General features: G+C 34.7%; 1 protein-coding gene across 2 annotated transcripts in view; it reads left to right on the forward strand.

Moving 5' to 3' along the window:
• Positions 1-18272, forward strand: part of LOC145595940 (myosin-15-like) — a 32718-nt gene extending 14446 nt beyond the window's left edge. For both annotated transcript variants that reach the window (XM_081652372.1, XM_081652373.1), the window contains 22 exons: positions 451-560; positions 2856-2916; positions 3766-3943; positions 4465-4670; positions 6295-6414; positions 9445-9543; positions 10056-10277; positions 11375-11514; positions 12214-12325; positions 12635-12685; positions 12770-12856; positions 12981-13151; positions 13259-13411; positions 13794-13970; positions 14066-14197; positions 14719-14789; positions 14868-14967; positions 15065-15121; positions 15218-15274; positions 15400-15480; positions 15694-15776; positions 17390-18272. In XM_081652372.1, the coding sequence (XP_081508498.1) occupies positions 451-560; positions 2856-2916; positions 3766-3943; positions 4465-4670; positions 6295-6414; positions 9445-9543; positions 10056-10277; positions 11375-11514; positions 12214-12325; positions 12635-12685; positions 12770-12856; positions 12981-13151; positions 13259-13411; positions 13794-13970; positions 14066-14197; positions 14719-14789; positions 14868-14967; positions 15065-15121; positions 15218-15274; positions 15400-15480; positions 15694-15776; positions 17390-17543 (2622 nt within the window). In that variant the 3' untranslated portion in view covers positions 17544-18272. The remainder of the gene's footprint in view (positions 1-450; positions 561-2855; positions 2917-3765; positions 3944-4464; positions 4671-6294; positions 6415-9444; positions 9544-10055; positions 10278-11374; positions 11515-12213; positions 12326-12634; positions 12686-12769; positions 12857-12980; positions 13152-13258; positions 13412-13793; positions 13971-14065; positions 14198-14718; positions 14790-14867; positions 14968-15064; positions 15122-15217; positions 15275-15399; positions 15481-15693; positions 15777-17389) is intronic.
• Positions 18273-18880: the final 608 nt, after the last annotated feature.

Consider the following 18880-nt stretch of genomic DNA (forward strand, 5'->3'; position numbering starts at 1 on the left):
TGTCTTAGGGAATGTTGCTAGTGATATCAAACTACTGCTTTAAGTGAATTCATTTGCGTTGTGCCAGAAGACTCGTATTATGGTAGAACACCCCCTCCTTTTATGAGTGAGGAGGAACTGTTGTTGTCAGAATGTCGTTTGGATGGGAAAGAACTGATGGAGGAGCAACATTATGGAATATCTTTGCTTATTCTGTTTTTAAATTTATGTTGCAAATCACATTTTACCAAATGTTACGATAATCGAAAAAAGTAGCATGCATTTTGATGTCTATGTCTACAATTAGGGAAAGCTTAGTGGTCATTCACGTTTTGACATCTATGTTTTAATTTCGAGAAAGCTTAGTGTTGCCTCTAAAACTGTGGAACCCCTTAGGTTCCATATTAGATCTAACTTAACATTCCACTTGTTATCATGTTTGAAGTGGCTTAATGCTTTGAATATATGCAGGGTGTCTTGGAAGCAGTGCGGATAAGTCTTGCTGGTTATCCAACTCGAAGAACTTATGCTGAGTTTGTTGATCGCTTTGGTCTTCTAGTGCCGGAAGTTATGGATGGAAGGTTTGACTATCACTTTATTTTGTTTCCATTCTATTTCTTTCTCAAACTGAATGTGATGAAATCATGCTTTCCATATTTTTTCTTAATACTAGTAGGCTAGTAGCAAGAGTAATAAATTGGCTGTTGCTAGAGATCAGCCCAGCCCAGCCCAAAGATTCGCTTCACTTATGCTAGAAGGAAGGCTAATCAAGGTGCTGTTAGGAGAGAGTGAGTTGGCTTGGGGTGAGCTGGAAGTTAGTTACAGGGAGGGGTAAATCAGTAATTGGGAAATAAGTTTGTTAGTCCTTGTGGTGTGTGCTGAGTTTGTTATGGCAGCCTGTTAGTTATCCTTGGTTATTTAAGGGAATAATTGTAGAGGGAATGTATCTAGAAATCATTTTGTGGACTTCATTCCTTGGGAGAGCATCCTTTCCTCTCAAAAGAAAGGAGTTGTATTGAAGTTACACTGACTTGCAATACAATCTATCTGTTCTTAGCTAATTTTCTCTTTCAATTGTTTGCTTGCTCTGTTTTTCTGACCCAATTCCCAGCAGCTGTTTCTTCAATTGATAAGTATTGTCTCATCAACTTTTCATTTATATCTATGTGTAGTGAGCTAATAAAGCTTTTTCCTCTAACTCTCTAATTTGGCTTTTTTTTTTCTATCTACGGATGATTTTCTTTCTTGGAAGTCTTTATATCTTGATGCACATTTTTCTGTATTTTTAAGTATTGCTATTTTTTTTGTCATATAACTGTTTTGAGTACTGAAACCTTAAAGTTTTATGCCCTTAATTAAAATTTTATGTACTCCGACTCTTACTAATATTGCTAGCATCTTGCTCTTTAAATTTTATATTTTCTACCTTGTAATTTATGTTCTTGTCTTAAATTATTCTACATTCTTTTGCCAAAAAGTTTAATTGAAATAAATTGTTCTGTGCTATACTACCTCCAACGTTTGTTCTACTCAATTGCTGTATATACATAGATCCAGAAAATTCTTAAAGTTCTGAAAGAGGTGGATAAAGCAAGAGAGATGGAGTATAAAGGTCAGTGAGTTTAATAATAAGGCAGATAAAGTAAGAGAGATTGAGTAGAAAGGTATAACTATTGTGGGGCTAACTGGTGTTAGATAGTAAAGGGGCTTTGCTAAAATTTGAATTAGGTAGAAGTGAATGAACCAAGAAAAAAACAAACAAAGATAATGTTATGTTTTATTTTTCTCATTGATTTTAGTTCATCTTTTATTGAAAATAATGTATGAATGTATGATTAAACAATCTGTCTAGAGAAAAATGGTATTTCATATGATCTTTTTAATTGTATTATTTCTGTTTTGCACAATTTTCAATACACAAATTCAAATGTAATTACTTCCTCCGCATTTTTTAAGTGTTACACTCTAACCGACACATATTATTAGGTAATTTAATTGACTTTAATATAATAAGAAGTAAGTGTGGCAGTTTGGGGTATTAAAAAATCATAAGAGAGATGTATAATATTAAAATTTAGTAGTTTACCTAAAATGGAAGTGCAACACTTACAAAAAACAGCCTCATTTGATATGGGTTACACTAAAGAAATAAGGAACAAGTATCTTCAATTATGTATTACTCCGTATAATCATAAAAGGAAGTTTATATTTTGCAACCACACGTTTGGATGAATCAAATAAGATCTCACATGAATTCGGTTTTCATTGTATATCTATTGGGAGAGTATTAGGTTCCATTTGCATGAGAATCTATAAAGATTCCAAGTAGAAGGGTCAAAAAGGAATGGAGGGTACTGATTATGCTAAGTATTACTTCCTCAGTTGTTTTTTTTTTTTTTTTTTTTTTTTTTTTTTTTTTTTTTTCCCCCCTCATATTAGGACTTGTTTCTATGTTGTGAATGATTGGTTTTGCCAAACATACTTTCCCCTAATATGTGACAACATTTTTCGTTTGCGGAATAATAATAATAATAATAATAATAATAATCGAAATCATTAAAACCTTCAAGTCATATTTGTAACAATTCGCTTCATAACTCGGCCAAAGGGGGAATATTGCTCCATGGTAATTCTCAATCAATTTTGAAGTTTCAAAATGCAATTATTAACAAATTAAAATGTAGAGATAAACGGTAACTTAAGGACTCGTTTGGTTGACAAAATAAAATAGGGGAAGTGGAGAATCATGGGAATTGGTAATTTATAGAGTTGTTTGGTTAACACAAAAAAGCAAAAATGATGTAGAAAAGGAGAATTCATGGGAATTGATAAATGTGCTGTTACTCTGTTGATGTATTTCTTTTAATGTTCCGCAGCTATGATGAAAAGACCATATCTCTAAAAATCCTTCAGAAATTGAAGCTTGAAAATTTCCAAGTAAGTTCTTTGTGTGTTTATTTTTATAGATATGTAATTTGGAAATTTTTTTCACATATTACATATCAAATAACATTCGAAGTTTATTTATTTGTGTTATATTTTATACTCTTAGGTTCATTGTATGCAGTTTAATCAGCATCTAGCATATATGTTATTGCTTTGCATGATGTTTTGTCATTGTCGCATGTTGGTGCATAGAACTTATGTTTGTCGAAAACTGTTTAATGCTCTTACATAACAAGAATTCATAATTTAGCCGTGCTCTTTCCTTTAAGTTTACATCTCTTATAACTATATCACGTTATAAGAATGGTTGGCATATATTGAACTTCGTACGCAGAGTAAGAAAATGTTCAATAAGGTGAGTGTGTGTAAGAAAAATTTAGATAAAGAGAGTTGGGGTAAAAAGGCGGGTGGATCTTTGAAAGAGGTAGATAAAGTAGCAAAGAAAGTGTGGAAAGGTGTAAATTTTATGGGGAAAGATGTAAAGGGGATAGGAGTTTTGCCAGAAATGGAATAAAGGAGACATGAGTAGAAAAGGCTGACTTCCAGGAAAGTGAGTAGGTGAAAAACGGAGGTAGTATATGTTTTCAATTATTTTGTTAATAAAGATTAATATTTATGGAAAATCAATTTAAATTTTGGAACCGAATATCTTCTACTTTTCTGAATATTTCTGTATTTTTGGTTCTGTTAAAAGTATTATGGAACATCATTGATCTCTATTTCTTCCTCTTTCTCTCTTGTTCTCCCAGTTTTCGTAAAATGATTTATTTTCTTTTCTGTTCGCTTAGGATGCATGGTTATCTGTATTTACCTCATGATCTCTTTCTGTTTTCTTGACAGCTGGGGAAGTCAAAAGTTTTTCTTCGAGCAGGCCAGATTGGTGTACTAGATGCACGAAGGACTGAGGTCTTAGATTCTGCTGCCAGGCTTGTACAGGGTCGTTTTAAAACATACATAGCACACAAAGATTTCATTTCCACTCGAGCTGCCGCATTATCTGTCCAAGCATATTGCAGAGGTTATATAATATCTTTACTTGTGCTCCGTTAGCATGATGCTTTAAATACAATTGACCACAATACTTTTGACGATGAAAGTTCTGGCCTCACATAGTTGTCCTTGGTTGGTTTATGGGAATGAATAATTTTAACATTCTGTGCCTCTTACAAGACACCTTATATTATTTATGACTAAATTAATGTTTACTCCTGGAATATTGAAAGAATTTTTTATTGTTTTATGATTATATTAATGTTTACTTCTGAAATATTGAAAGCCTTTGAAATCATATTAGTGTTCACTGAACTGTCTCAGGATTCTTAGCTTTAAATTGTAATCTCTATTTAATGCTTTGTATCAATGATGTGCTTTATTGTTTCACTGTGGCATACGGTCATCTATTCATCAATTTACAATATTTTACTAATTTGTACATTACCCTTCATGATTCAAAACAAGCTTAATTGAGGATTATATGTAATGCATCTTTTGATGAACATCTCACTTGGCTTTTGTACTCACCTTTCTATGTATCTGTAGGTTGTCTTGTGAGAAGAATGTATGCTGAAAAACGGGAGACACTTGCTGCTATCTATTTGCAGAAATATGTGCGTGGATGGATATCAAGAATTGCCTACTTACAGCTGTACAGCTCGGCTATTGTGCTTCAATCTTGCATACGTGGGCTCTCAGCTCGACAAAGATTTTTGTTAGGGAAGGAACATAGGGCTGCAATCCTCATTCAGGTCAGTATCTTTCAAATCATGGTCTGTCTGTTATAAATTGTTTTCTCTCTGCGTCAGGAACTCTATTTGTTCTAATTATATGTCTGTAAGAGGTGTTTAATAATTGGCTTTTGTTTGCTAGACCCCCTTCCCTGCAGTTTTTTTGGGGTATTATACAATAATTCAGAGCAGTCATGCTAATAGGCTACTATCTTAAATCTTAAACAAAGTCTTACTTAACTCATCTGCTTAGTGTAACAAATTTTCTTTGTTAACGTCTGTTATATACAGAACTTGAATTCCGTTGCTCCTGATTGTGGCCTTAATTTTAAGTTGTTACCTAACTGGTCTGTGTTCACATATCTGCTTATCCATGCAATTCCTATGATTATTCATATTTGTGAATGTATATTGTTAATGCGCTAAAGTTGCATGATTTACGAATGCTATGTCAATTATACAAACTATGATAGCGACTACTTAGCCTCTACTCAAGGTACTGATTTGGTAGATTTATGTGAGTTCGGGAAAAGGCATATGATGCTTATGATGAAGCATTGATTCAAATTGTCAAATAATGAGAAAAAAGGATATCTGAAAACAAAAATCACCTGAAGAAGTATCTGTCTCCTTTAGTGTTGTGGTGTTGGTTGACCTAGATGTTGTTTTTAGGTGGTTTGATTACTGAGCACCAAAAGCCTAGATTTAGCCCTTATAAAGACAGCACCTGAATGAGATAGATACTGCAGTCCTTGTGATTGCTGGCGACAATGATGAAAGAAGAAAGGCTATTGTGGAGGAGCACTGTGATAGATGAGTTTTGGGGTTGGCCGAGTTGGGAAGGCTTGGGTGATTTGAGGATCATGAGGTTTTGTTAATCTACTAACTACAAATTTAACATGTAAACATAGATAATGGAAATAATTGTCATTTTTACTTCCCTCCAAACGAATGGCCCCTTTGATGATCCGTATTTGATATCTTCTTCATTCCTTAACTTTTCCTTCACTCCATATGAATGGCCCCTTTGATGATCCGTCGAGTGGTAGGTTTGTCTTTCTGTTATGGCCTCACCTTATGGGTAAAATTATCGATGTATTGATCATCAACATGCTATGCTATCTTTAGGCATTGGTGGCAGATTTTTGTGCGAATTGCCTGTAATGGGTTTGTCATACATTGGATGTATGGTAGTCATAGTAACTCTTTAATATTACTCCCTCCATTTCATAATGTCTTATTGTTTATATTATGTAAACTAATTACAGCCCTGGTAGCAACATAATTGACTTGTTACATTTCATTGGTGCTTTTTAGTGACAAATTGGTAATTTAATTGCATTGTGAATGTATAATGGGCTTAGCGGCAGATGTGGTTTAAAATAGCTGGTATAGTGAACGTTGTGGAACAGAGCAGTAGTATTCTTCTAAAATTATATGGAACATGTGGTCAATGCTTAATATGTTGTGGAGTTGGGGAGTTTATGTTTCTTTTACCTTAAGGAGGTGATACTTAAAGTTGAATGAGCAGTGTAAAAGCTTCATTTTTCGAATTTGTTATGGATTTAATTTTTGTTCTGTCCGTATACTCGATTTGTGTTACTGAAACAGCATTCTTTTGTGTGTCAATAAATCTGTTCTTTAGGCACGATGGAGGATGTTCAAGGTCCGATCAGCTTTCTGTCAACATCAGAAATCAATTGTTGTAGTACAGAGTCTTTGGAGGCGTAAAATGGCAAGGCATATGCTTAGAAGGCTCAAGCAAGTATGTCTTAACTGTTTTTCAAGTGTTCTTTGACACTTAGCATTTTATCGTTCAATTTCTTCTCTGTATCTTCTGCACTGCAAGGTCTGCAACCTAATCAACGTTACTAGATTTTTACATGAAAATAACCTCATGATCATTAACAGCCAGAAAGGTGTATTGAACAGTGCCTTTATTTTATTTATTTAGTTTTGATCTCATTTGGTTACTTTTTCCTTTTTACCTTGGTCATGTATGAACTAGGTGTGCTGTTGATGTTGAATTAGTGGGTGAAGGATTCTCAGCACAATTGGGGAAGATATTTATTGTTTTTTTATTTTATTTTATTTTATTTTATTTTTATTTTTTATTTTGATAGTGAAGTTTGAAATTGAGTGATATGAGGGGGCTGGTTTTCTGTTTATGAATGAAGCCCTTAGGGTCATTAAAGCTCTATGGGAATTTCTGTTCTATAAGTGTTTAGAATTCAGGATATGTAAATGTGTATTATTAAAAATTCTGTGGTTGATCGTATTATCTCTACCTACATCACTTAGGGGATCATTTTCTGAGTAGAATTGACCTTGAGGGGTGAAAAGGATAGATGATTCTGAGGAAGAATTGGTATTGGTATGGTTGTGATGTTCCTCTCAAGAATGAAATGAATTTTAGGGTGATCAGTAGTTGGTGCAATCATAAATAAATAGATGCGGTAGCCGGACTCTTTCTCCCTTTAGTGCTCTTGGAAGAAATTTTTACAAGTATTGTTATTGAGAGCACATTGCTTTTTTAGAGGATTCTTTGGTCAAGTAGCAACCTCAAAGTATTTCTCCCTCACCGTAATAGGTTGGCTACTGCTCATTGTACTCTTTTTTTTGCTTGGTGGGGAGTGGGACAATTCCCTTGCAACTTTTAATTTAAAGGAAACCCTCTTGAGTGGGGAGTAGGGACAGTGTATAAACTTGTTTGACACAGTTTCGTCTTTTTTTTTTTTTTTGGAAAAATTGTTTTTAATAATCTCAACTTATTTGCTTTTATTACTCCCAACTTTGAATTATTATTGAATAATCCCAACTTTAGGGGGGTGTTTACTTACATTGGACCCAAATAACCGATGACCTGATAAACAGGTTAATTTATTTTTTTAAGCTAAAATTGCCACATGGCACCATCTAATTTGTTTAATTTTTCTCTTTCTCCTCCCTTCCTCTAACCTTTTCTCTCTCCTCCCTTAAACCTGATCAGCAACTCCCTCCATCACACAACCACCTTTGGTAACCCACCACAACATCATCCAACCTATCTCCCTCCTCCCGTAATCGTCTATGACTCTTTTTCCTTTCCTGGAAGTTGTTGTATGTATAATGGGGTGGTTTTGGGGGTCGAAGGAGGTAGTTTTTCGGGATGGAGGAAATGGTTTTTCAGGTTAGGTACGGTGTTTTCGGGGTTATAAGAGTGAAGGATGATGATTTTGAGGGTGGAGGAAGCATGGAGGTGGTTTTTTGGGGGTGGGGGTTTAGGGTGATTTGCATTGGGAACATAGAGGGGGTTGTTTTGGCCTTTGGGGAGGGGTTTCGGCCTTTGGGGAGGGTTAAGGTTACGGAATGTGGCAATTTCGGGGACAAAACTTGGGAGGGGAGCCATTTCTGGTGGTCGCTGGGTAGGGGAGGGCGGTCATTTCGGGTTAAGGCGTGGGATAGGGCTGCCGGAGGTGGTGATAGGGTTTGGCAGGAGGTGGCTATGGCTGGGGATTTTTTTTATTTTATATTATTTTATTATTTACATTTTAATTTTTTTTAAATATTTCAACCATTCATGTGTTGCCACGTGTGACGTGTCTTAGGTAACCTATTATATCAGGTTGATGATCAGTTGGGATTATTCAATAATAATTCAAAGTTGAGATTATTAAAAGCAAATGGGTTAAAGTTGAGATTAATAAAAGCAAGTTTTCCTTTTTTTTTTGGTTGCTTTGTCGAGTTAGTATTTTCGAGCTTCTTTTTCAGTTGTCTTGTTAGAGATACCTGTAGTCCTATGCTAGTCCTAACTCGCAGCATTCTTTTATGGCCACCTTAATTAGAGAGACTATTGTTTCAAAGTGGGTTATGAATTGGGTCAAAGCCTCACATTGTTGTTATTAGCCAAAAAACTTAATACTGTAATTCTTTTCTATTTTAGCTAATGGAGAGATGGGAAACCACATTGTTGTACTGTGGTACGGCGTCTTTTTTTGTTATTGTTGGATGCAGTATGCGAGGATTGGAAGTTGTAGGGTAAGTAGTTTTATTCCGTGAAAGAGTAAAATCTGCTGGGTTAAGTGTCTTCATTGATAGGCTTACAGTGTCGGCCCTGTTGGGAGAGGGGGGCTCTTTTGGATGTAGGTTTAATGCTTGATTGGAGATCTTATATGTCATATTGCTTTAGTTTGTTGTACTTCTGGTTTCATTTGCTTTTGTCTCACTTTCTTAAAAATTTCTGTTCCCTGCTTAACTATGTTTTCTTATATTAAGGAAATAATTTGGATAATTGGGTTGGCGGGGGAAGGGGTATAGGAGACGTTGTTGCAGTATAATACTCCCTAGGTCCCATCGCCTACCCCATCATTTTGGGCACTTTTCAACCATGAATTTGACCATCAATATATATTTGATTATTTATTAGCTAATATTATTAAAAAAGTTAATATATTAAATCCGATTGAAAAATAAATTCTAGTCATTTACACAGCGAGAACGTTTAGGGATTGGAAGTAATCCCTAGATTAATTTGACGATATCTTTTTAGTAACATTTTTTAAAAAAAATTATTTAAAAAGACAAATAGTCAAATTTCGTATTTAATTAGTACAAAACGTCAAAAGGGTAAGATATTGTGGGATAGAGGGTGTAAATGATGTTACTATTGGTTAATTTTAATCGCAAGTGAAAAATTATTTCTTTGATTAGCATTTAGAAATCCACTTTACCTGTATAAAACAACTTATATCTAACTGTGTGTGTGTGTGTGTGTGTGTTTTTTTTTTTTTTTTGACCCAAACTGTTAATTTTTTAGGAGGCCAATGAAGCTGGTGCCTTGCGCAAGGCAAAGACTAAACTTGAAAAGCAACTTGAAGATCTTACCCTGAGGTTGCATTTGGAGAAGAGACTACGGGTATTGCATTCTCAACTATATACTGCTTCTCTTCTTATGAAACACTAGCACTTCAAATTTATGCAGTATGATTCTTGGAAATTAATTTCATTAATGGTCAAGGGGGACATGGCGAGGGTTTCACTGTGTGGCTTGATTTGTGCCTAGTGTTGGCTTTTTCTGTTTTTCTCTTTTTGGTGCCTATTTTTGCTTCTCAGCTTTCTCAGGATCACACGCCTGTTTTAAAATGTTTATTCATTTTAGGTTATTTTGCTTTTTAATTAAAAGTATCTGTAATATGTAAGAAAACTATTTCATAGCATTAGTGTTGAATTTGCAGAGTTCTTAGGTGGCTATTACTTACCAAAATGATTGTTAAATCCTTTCTAGTCAATGGTGTGTTGATAGTAAAATGCGTCAATGATGGAGGAATGTTTGTAGTTTGTATATATTGCTCATTTGTAACTGTGTGTGTCAGAGGAATGTTGTTCATAATGGCCATATGTAACCAAATCAAATTGCCTAAATTACAGGTCTCAGTTGAAGAGGCAAAGGTGGCTGAAATAACAAAACAGCAGCGGATTATAGAAGCTTTAAACCTTGAGTTAGAGGAAGCTAAGTCACAGACTGTTAAACAGGGTAGTAAAAATGCGCAGCGCCAAAGTGACTTGGAATTTTCAATGAAAGAAAAATATGAGCTGCAAAAGCAACTTCAGGACATGGAAGATTTCAAGAAGGAAAATGCAATTTTGCGGGTCAGTATCTTTGTTGCATATATCTGATGAATAATACAGGACTAAGATAGTGAAATGTCAAAAAAGATAAAATCATTTTTTGATGTAAAAAAAGCTATCTTGGATGCAAATGTTCATTGAATTGCCTATTATTTATCTTGCACTTTTTGCATTTTTAAAAGAGAGCAAAGCACTTTCAACACATTATGTGGGGGTACAGTAGTTCAAAGCACTTTCAACACATTCGTAGGGGATGGAGGAGAAGATTTTTGTGGATGACTACGAATTACGGAATAACCACTTTTGGCTCATGTAGCCAACCCCACTCATGGGATTAAGGCTTTGGTTAATTGATTGATTTATAGTAGTTCACAGCTGTGGGGGATGTTGCCCATAAATGCCTCTCCAACATCTGGGCCATCTGGTTAAAGTAGCTCTACACAATAGTTGCACTTAAAATTGTTTTATTTTTAAATACCACCAGGGATACCTTAAGACCTCCCTAATAATGTGTAGTACTGTAGTAAAGCAAGTTCACCTAAAAGATTTTTCATTATAGAAATGATGCACGTATTGTAAAACATCCCCTGAATATCGTATATATCTTGAATTGAGAAATGATCAAGTATTACTTTACTATGCCCAAATTATTGCTTCAAACTTTCTGGTAATATCTAAAAATAATATTTAACATTCCTAATAAAATAGGAGCTAAAAACACCAAGAGTATAATTTCTCTAATATGTATAATGTGATAAGAGTCCCTTTTTTTTTTTCTTTTCTTTTTGTTGTTGTTGTTGTTGTGAGCAAGAGTTGAGTAAAACATTGGGCTCTTGGATGGGGGAAGAAGTGAGTAGACCAGAGACATTGCAGATGGTTTTTTTTTTTTTTTCTTTTTCATTTTCATTACTTTCTTAAAATATTTCATGTTCATTTCTTTTGGAATTTATGTTAGAAAGAAGTTTGTAGTGTGAAAAATGTGTATTACCTTACCTTACACAAGCATGCCTCCGAAATCATGTTTGCCTTTCATTGCCTTTTTTTTTAAAAAATTTTTTAGTTATATCATCTTAGTTTCAAGTACCCGTGGTTAAAATTATGTTGTAAACATTTTGCAGAGTTCTTTAGAAAATTTGGAAAAGAAGAATTTATTACTGGAGACTCAGCTGGCTAGTGCTCAGAAAGAGAATAGTCATACCATGCAAAAGTTGCGTGATGTTGAACAAAAGTGTGAACAACTGCAACAAAACTTGCGAAGGTCCATATCGTGACTTTGCTATTTGAAAGTATACTATTGAGATGCATTTACATATCTTGGTTGCATAGCATAATGTTTACAAATTCAGTGAGTAGTAACCCTTCTTGCTATATGTAATTATATATAGCATACATTAAAATTATAGGCAGAAAGACATTTAATCAGACCCCCCCCCCCCCCTCCTCCCCTTTTAAATAACATTATGAAACTGACAAAAATGGAGTATGTTACGAAGGTTTTGAAACAGAGGTAGTATGTATGTTTTTTATCGAAATAGTTTTGGGAACAATATGAAATTTATCTGGCACACTAAAAATCATCTAGTTAGCATTATCTTTCTTTTGCTATTGACTATTTGAAGATCTGGATGCCTATTTATTTGCACATCAAATTTTTTTTAGTTGATGATATTGAAGAAAGACCATATGATTGAGTTTGTTTAGTATCTTTGGAATTTTGGTAATTATGTCTATCCGCCTCTGAATGACGCTACATTCTTATATTAAAGTGATTTTTCCTCTATTTCTTTATTTAAGCTTCCCAATATCTCGTTTGGTGGGTAGTGGTGGTTCCTTGTTGGCTGCTGTATGGGTTTATTGCTATCTCACCCACTTAACACAGGCTTCTTTCTATTTGGTATCATGTATTCTATATTGTTTTAATTAGTGCTGACAAATACAATGAATTTTTCTGCTGTAGTATGGAGGACAAGGTGTCAAATTTGGAGAATGAAAATCTTGTGTTGCGGCAAAAAGCACTGAACATGTCCCCGAAAAGAAGTCGGCCAGGTTTTGTGAAATCATTTTCTGATGTAAGTATAGGCACTCAACTTTTTATGCATTTTAAAATGTTTTGTAGTTGGAAAAATCTTAAGTCCAGTTGTGTAGTGTAAGGAAACATAATAATGGAACTTCTTGTTCAGATCTACTATTATCGTTTGCACAGTATACTCAACAATATTTTGAAAGTTTGCACTAATTATCGTTTTTGTGTAAAATTGTATTGTTGCGACCATATCCTTTTTTAGCTGTTTTTCCCCTTCATGTTGCTTTCATTTACTGTCTTGTAGATTTTACGTGCTTTGTATTGAGATGTTTTCATCATTTTGTTGTTTCCCCAGATGTACTCAAGTGCATTGAGTCTTCCATATCAGGAAAAGAAACCAATCTATGTAAGTTATACTGTAGCCGCCTTTTCAATTTGAAGCTTTCTGATATAGGAACATGTGTTTATGCTCAAGGGTTGATTTGAACAGGAGACACCCACACCAACAAAACATATCCCAATTGCTCAGGGACTATCAGAATCACGTTGGTCAAAACAAACTGTTGAAAAGCACCAGGTTGGTGTTAGTCATGATTAAGTTTTTTTGTTTTCCACAAGTGAACATTTCATGACCAATGTGGTAAAGCAGAACTTATTCTTCTAACAATGTTAGTGCTTTTAACCGCTGTCTTGTTTTGCAGGAAAATTATGAATTTCTCTCTAAATGCATCAAAGAAAATTTGGGTTTCCAAGATAATAAACCTGTGGCTGCTTGTGTCATCTATAAATGTCTTCTTCACTGGCATGCCTTTGAATCAGAGAGGACAACCATATTTGACCATATTATTGAGGGCATCAATAATGCCTTGAAGGTAAGATGTCTGGAATTTGTCTCATCTTTATCTTCTTCTAGATTATACCTGAAATTGGTTTTCTCTGTGTGCTATTGATTGATTCCTCTTTCACATAATGCTTTCAGGTTGGGGATGAGAATGACACATTACCCTATTGGCTATCTAATGTGTCCGCGCTTTTATGCATCCTTCAGAGGTGCTTAAGGTCAAATAGTTTCTTAAATTCAGCTTCCAATCGTGCTGCTGGATCTTCTGGTATAAGTGGAAGGTTTGCACAAGTAAGTGCATTGTTGGTAACTAGTTTCTAAATGACTTTGGCTGTTTCATGAATCTTTTGTGACTCAACTTTTCCTATAAGGTATGTGGGAAAAAAGATGCTACAAAGGGAATTTACTTTCTGTACTTTTCAAATTTGAGGCATCAAGAATTATTGTATTTCAAGTTTGTGGTATGTTGATTATTTAGAATGGGAGTTTCTAACCCCTTCCGGCCTGTTCTTTAAATCCTTAAGATCATACTAGGAGGGAAACTATGATTTAGCTTATATAGAATTTGCATAGGCACATTATTTGAATGTGAAGAGGATAATTAGAATTATGAATTATAATAGTTATCTATATTCAAGTTTTCTTTTATTTATGCTCAATTTTTATATGATAGGGTATGAAGACTCCCCTGAAGTTTATAGGGTTTGATGATGGTGTATCGCACATTGAAGCTAGATACCCAGCGATCCTGTTTAAGCAACAGTTGACTGCGTCTGTTGAGAAGATATTTGGTTTGATTCGTGATAATTTGAAGAAAGAAATATCTCCTTTGTTAGGAGTTTGCATACATGTGTGTATATGCCCCTCTGTAGTTGTGGAGCTAAGACTTTATATAAGTCTTCTTTGTTGATTGTTAATTGGTAATTTACTGAAGCATTTTTGTAGGCTCCAAAAACTGCACGCGGTGGAAAGTCATCCAGATCACCTGGTGGTGTACCACAGCAGCTGACGAATAATCAATGGGATAGCATCATCCAATTCTTGGATTCCCTCATGAGTCATTTACATAAAAATCATGTATGTGGTGATTGTTGTCCTTATCCTTATTGCTATTTGCTAATATTCCAGCGTAGTTTTCTTTGATAATGAGTTGCCTTTGCAAACTAATTCCTTATATTTAAGCGATGGAGCACTTAATACTTATTATTGAACTTATGACAGTAAACTAAGAATGAAATCAAATCCTTCTACTGACTTGAACCTGCAAAGTCTGGCCAGAGTTGAGCGTATTCTGTCTTAAAAAATAATACTTCTTCCGTTTCTCAATACATGCAACAAGTTGACTTTATATACACTCATTAAAAGTCAACTTGTTGCATTTAATGAGAAACGGAGGAAGTAATATGAATAATGAACAAAGTATAATTTTCAGTACGCAATATCATATAATTGCAGATTTATTGCTTGTGTGATGATTTTGTTGTTTTTAAGGAATTGTTCTTGTATATGCTGCTATTTTCAAAGATGTGAAGGATGGTTTTTTTTATTGGATGCACTCGTCTACTAAATTTTTATGCTGACCTTGAAACTTGTGTTAGGTACCCTCCTTTTTTATCCGCAAGCTCATTACCCAGGTTTTCTCTTTTATCAACATTAATCTCTTCAATAGGTAAGTACTTTTATAGGTTTGTCTTTGGCTGTTACAGATGTAGTTCTGCATTTTATGCTAAAGAAAAATGTTTTGCAGCCTTCTATTGCGACGTGAATGCTGCACTTTTTCGAATGGTGAGTATGTAAAATCTGGTTTGGCTGAACTAGAGAAATGGATTGCAAGTGTGACAGATGAGGTAAAGGAGCCCTTTTGGCTCTTCCTTTCATTTTTTTGATTTTCACTTAATAGAGTGGCTATGTCATACTGAAACTTCTTTACTGATGGTATTGTAGTTTGCTGGGACTGCCTGGCATGAGCTGAACTATATCAGACAAGCTGTTGGTTTCCTGGTATGTTTTGTTTAGTAGTATGTCTTTTGTTTTACATCTGGGTCTATTAAGATTTCTAATTTATTGACTTGTGGAATACTCAATAATAATATTTAGGTAATACATCAAAAGAGGAAGAAGTCTTTGGAAGAGATTAAGCAGGATTTATGCCCAGTATGATCCTTTACCCTTTTAGACTTATATTCAGATCTTTTCCTCTTATAGTTTTATTTTCCGGTTTTTAACTGGGTCTTGCTTGACATTGGATTTTGGTGGAAATATTTGTTTACTCTTTTCAGGCCTTAACTGTAAGACAAATCTATAGAATAAGCACTATGTACTGGGATGATAAATATGGCACCCAAAGTGTTTCCAATGAGGTTAGCTGCATTCCTGGTTCTCTCTGTTTAAATAATACTGATGATACTGCCTGTGTTTTGGAAACAACTAATGGACTAGTTAATTTTTATTGTAAATGTTATTTGACTTATTGCCTAGCATGTTGTTTAAAGATTTTCTTTGGCAATAGTTATGTGCTCCGAAGATGTAAAACTAAAGTATTTTGGGCTTATTAAATTGGCTTTGGCTGTCAGGTGGTGGCTCAAATGAGGGAGATGTTGAATAAAGATAACCAAAATCTAGCCACAAACTCATTCTTGCTGGATGATGATTTGAGGTACGTGTGCTTTTTGCAGTTTAATTCACTCTGAACGTTGTTATAGTTGAGCTGCTGGAGTGCTGGCTATATTAATGTCCCAGTTGAACACCCCCCCCCCCCTCCTCCCCTTCTTATGATCTAACAAAATAAACTGTCATATCTTTTTTTGTCTTCATTGAAGCCTGGTCCTTCTTCCTTCGGTGACTTCAATATGAACACCGAAAGCTTTATCCACTAACCTTCTGCAACAGCCTCCCATTTAGTGGCTACAACAGCAACAAACCACAATGCCAATTTCTCGCACCGAAAATATACATTATACTATACTACCATCCCAAACCAATTAACTCCCTGACTTCCATACTGGGAAAAGAGAGATGTTAAATTATAAGGGGATTCATAAAAGTGTGACAATAATAGTGAGATAAACGTATGTGAATAGTATGCCAATTTAATTGGGACATATTGTAGTAACAGGAGCAATGCACCAATTATGTGGGTATCTTAACCTTTGTGATGAGAACTTTAAAGATGGATTAATGCACCACTCTTGTACTGGGAAAAGAAAAATGTTAAATTTTAAGGAGATTCAGTTCATAAAAGTGTGACAATAATAGTGAGATAAACGTATGTGAATAGTATGCCAATTGGGACATATTGTAAATGCACCGCTTATGTGGGTACTTTAACCTTTGTGATGAGAACCTTTAAGATGGATTAATGCGCCACTCTTGTGAGAGGAGGAACTTTTTTACGTTGTAGGGTCCCACATGTATGGCCCTGTAGGAGATCCGAATATATATTTTATCATAAAGGGAATAAAGCAAAACCTAAATAAAATAGATGAAAACAGAAAGTGAGTAGAGCTTGGGATAACTGAGGCACTACTCCCCCGTTCCTAAATAATCTTCCCATTTTGAAACGAGACACTATTCATAACTATCTTCAAAATTCTTTCCAATACATAAAAATAAGATCAATAGGGGCTTGTTTGATTCGTTTCGACAAGTTCTTTTAAAATGTCAAACTTGTATAAATTTTTACAAACATGTAATTAGAGATATGAACGATATATTATTTGCATTGGCAAACGTGTCAAAGTCAAATGGAAAGAACATTTAGGATTGGAGGAATTATAAATTACAACACTAGGTTTTGTGAATTTCAATTATTGTTAAGAAATCGATTTGGCTTTTGGCCTTCAAGGGTGAAGGTCAAAGTGCCTTGAGTTGTTCTGTAGGCTACCACCTATAGGTGATTCCAGTACCAAGTCCTTGATTAACTCTGGAAGCATTGACTGCAAATTCAGAGTTTACTAAAGCACTCTCTTTCTGATCATCAAACTCTTGATGAATTTCATTTTGTAAGGTCGGGCCTATTATACCTTTGTTAATCCAAATGAATAAACTTTCTGGTAATCTGGTAACAGTAAACCATAAACTTTCTGGCATCATGGCATCGAATTAACAGCAAATCAACCTTACAGTAAACCATAAGTCGCATAGCATATTGAATTAATCGATATATTTCTGGCATTATGATCAACTTCTTGTGAACTTCCTTGCTGATCTGATGTGAAATTATGTATTGCTGCTGATTGACCTTGTGTTTATTTCTGATATCTTCTGCAGCATACCCTTTTCTACCGAAGATATATCAAAAGCCATCCCAGCTACCGATCCAATGGATGTCAAAATCCCAGCCTGCCTATCAGATGTTCCTGCTGCTAAGTTCTTACTCGAAGATACTACAGAGACTTGTTTGACACCTCTTGCTGCTACTTGAGTCAACAGTGTACTTTCAGAGTTATGATCTAGCTCTGTATGCAGAGCTGACGACACCTATTCTTGTGCATGGAAACAGGACAGATACTTATTCTGGATAAATCATATGGTTCATCGTTGGCAAAGCCTTTCTTCCGTGGTCTCCCATGGCAAAGTCCTATTTGATGAAGGGGGAAAGGGTTTGCAGGTTTGGACGAAGTAAATTTGTAGTTGGGAATTGTCAATATTGTGAGGTTTATTTCGGTTCCACATGGTGAAGATCAAGGTTGACCGTAGTTTTTATCATGGCCGGCCTTATAAATGATGTAATATCTAGTGTTTATACACCAGATCTGTAATTTACTTGTCAATTTGTCTGTACATATACTTAGGTATTGCAGCGGCATTACTTTGTAGAAGAATAGGTGTATGATTCTAATGTAAATATTGGCATATTCAATATCAGGGAAATTCGGATCGCTTGGTGCAAATGAAACTTCACTTCAGCTCCTGACGCATAATAAGACAGTATTAAACCTCACTAGCTTGTATGAAAATAGGATCTTACTCCTTGCATTCTTTCATTATACCATTTTTTGGTCTCTGAACTTGTAAGTCTTGTTCAGTAAAACCTGTTTGTGCACATAATTTACTGTAATAAAAATTCTAGAAGCTACGACTAAGGTTGATGATGCTTTTTTGCATTAATTGAAATTGTTTGTACCAAAAATCTATCCTCGGTTCTTCGTTCACTAACTTGTTTGAAATAAAGTCCCAACTATACGTAGTTATGCATTTGTGTAAAAATCTGGTTTCTCCGTCTGAGGGGAAATTTTTGTTAGCGTTTTATCTAACGTTTAGCATATGCTTTGCATCTAATTTAGCCTTTTTATCGGTACAATTGAATGCTATTACATTTGTTTCGATTTAACGCGAAATAGGTTGAGTTCAGTTTAACTTAAAGAAGTGTGGAACACAGGAGATTATCAGTTCAGACTTCAGACATGAGTAACCTATTTTTTGGTTCGATTTGGCTACCAAAAAAGTGAAAAAAAAAAAAAAAAAAAAAAAAAAACCGCATTTTTGTTCTTTTAAGTAACCTTTATAAATTACCAAAATAGTTAATTTTTGTAGGATAGTTATACAAGATAAGAAGAGATTTGGTACTGGATAAGCCACTAAATAGGAAAGCAGTCCAAAAAGCACTTTACTTGACTGATATCGTGTTAGGTTCACATTTCAATCCATGAAGCAACTTGTTATAGAACTATTCTAGTATGAGACCATCAAATTACCTATGCACCTTATAGAAATTATTATGAAAAGATGTATATCAAAAATAGTTAACTTGATGAACTT

The sequence above is a fragment of the Chenopodium album genome, chromosome 19, assembly GCF_948465745.1.
Source record: "Chenopodium album chromosome 19, dcCheAlbu1.1, whole genome shotgun sequence".
NCBI classification, from domain to species: Eukaryota; Viridiplantae; Streptophyta; class Magnoliopsida; order Caryophyllales; family Amaranthaceae; genus Chenopodium; species Chenopodium album.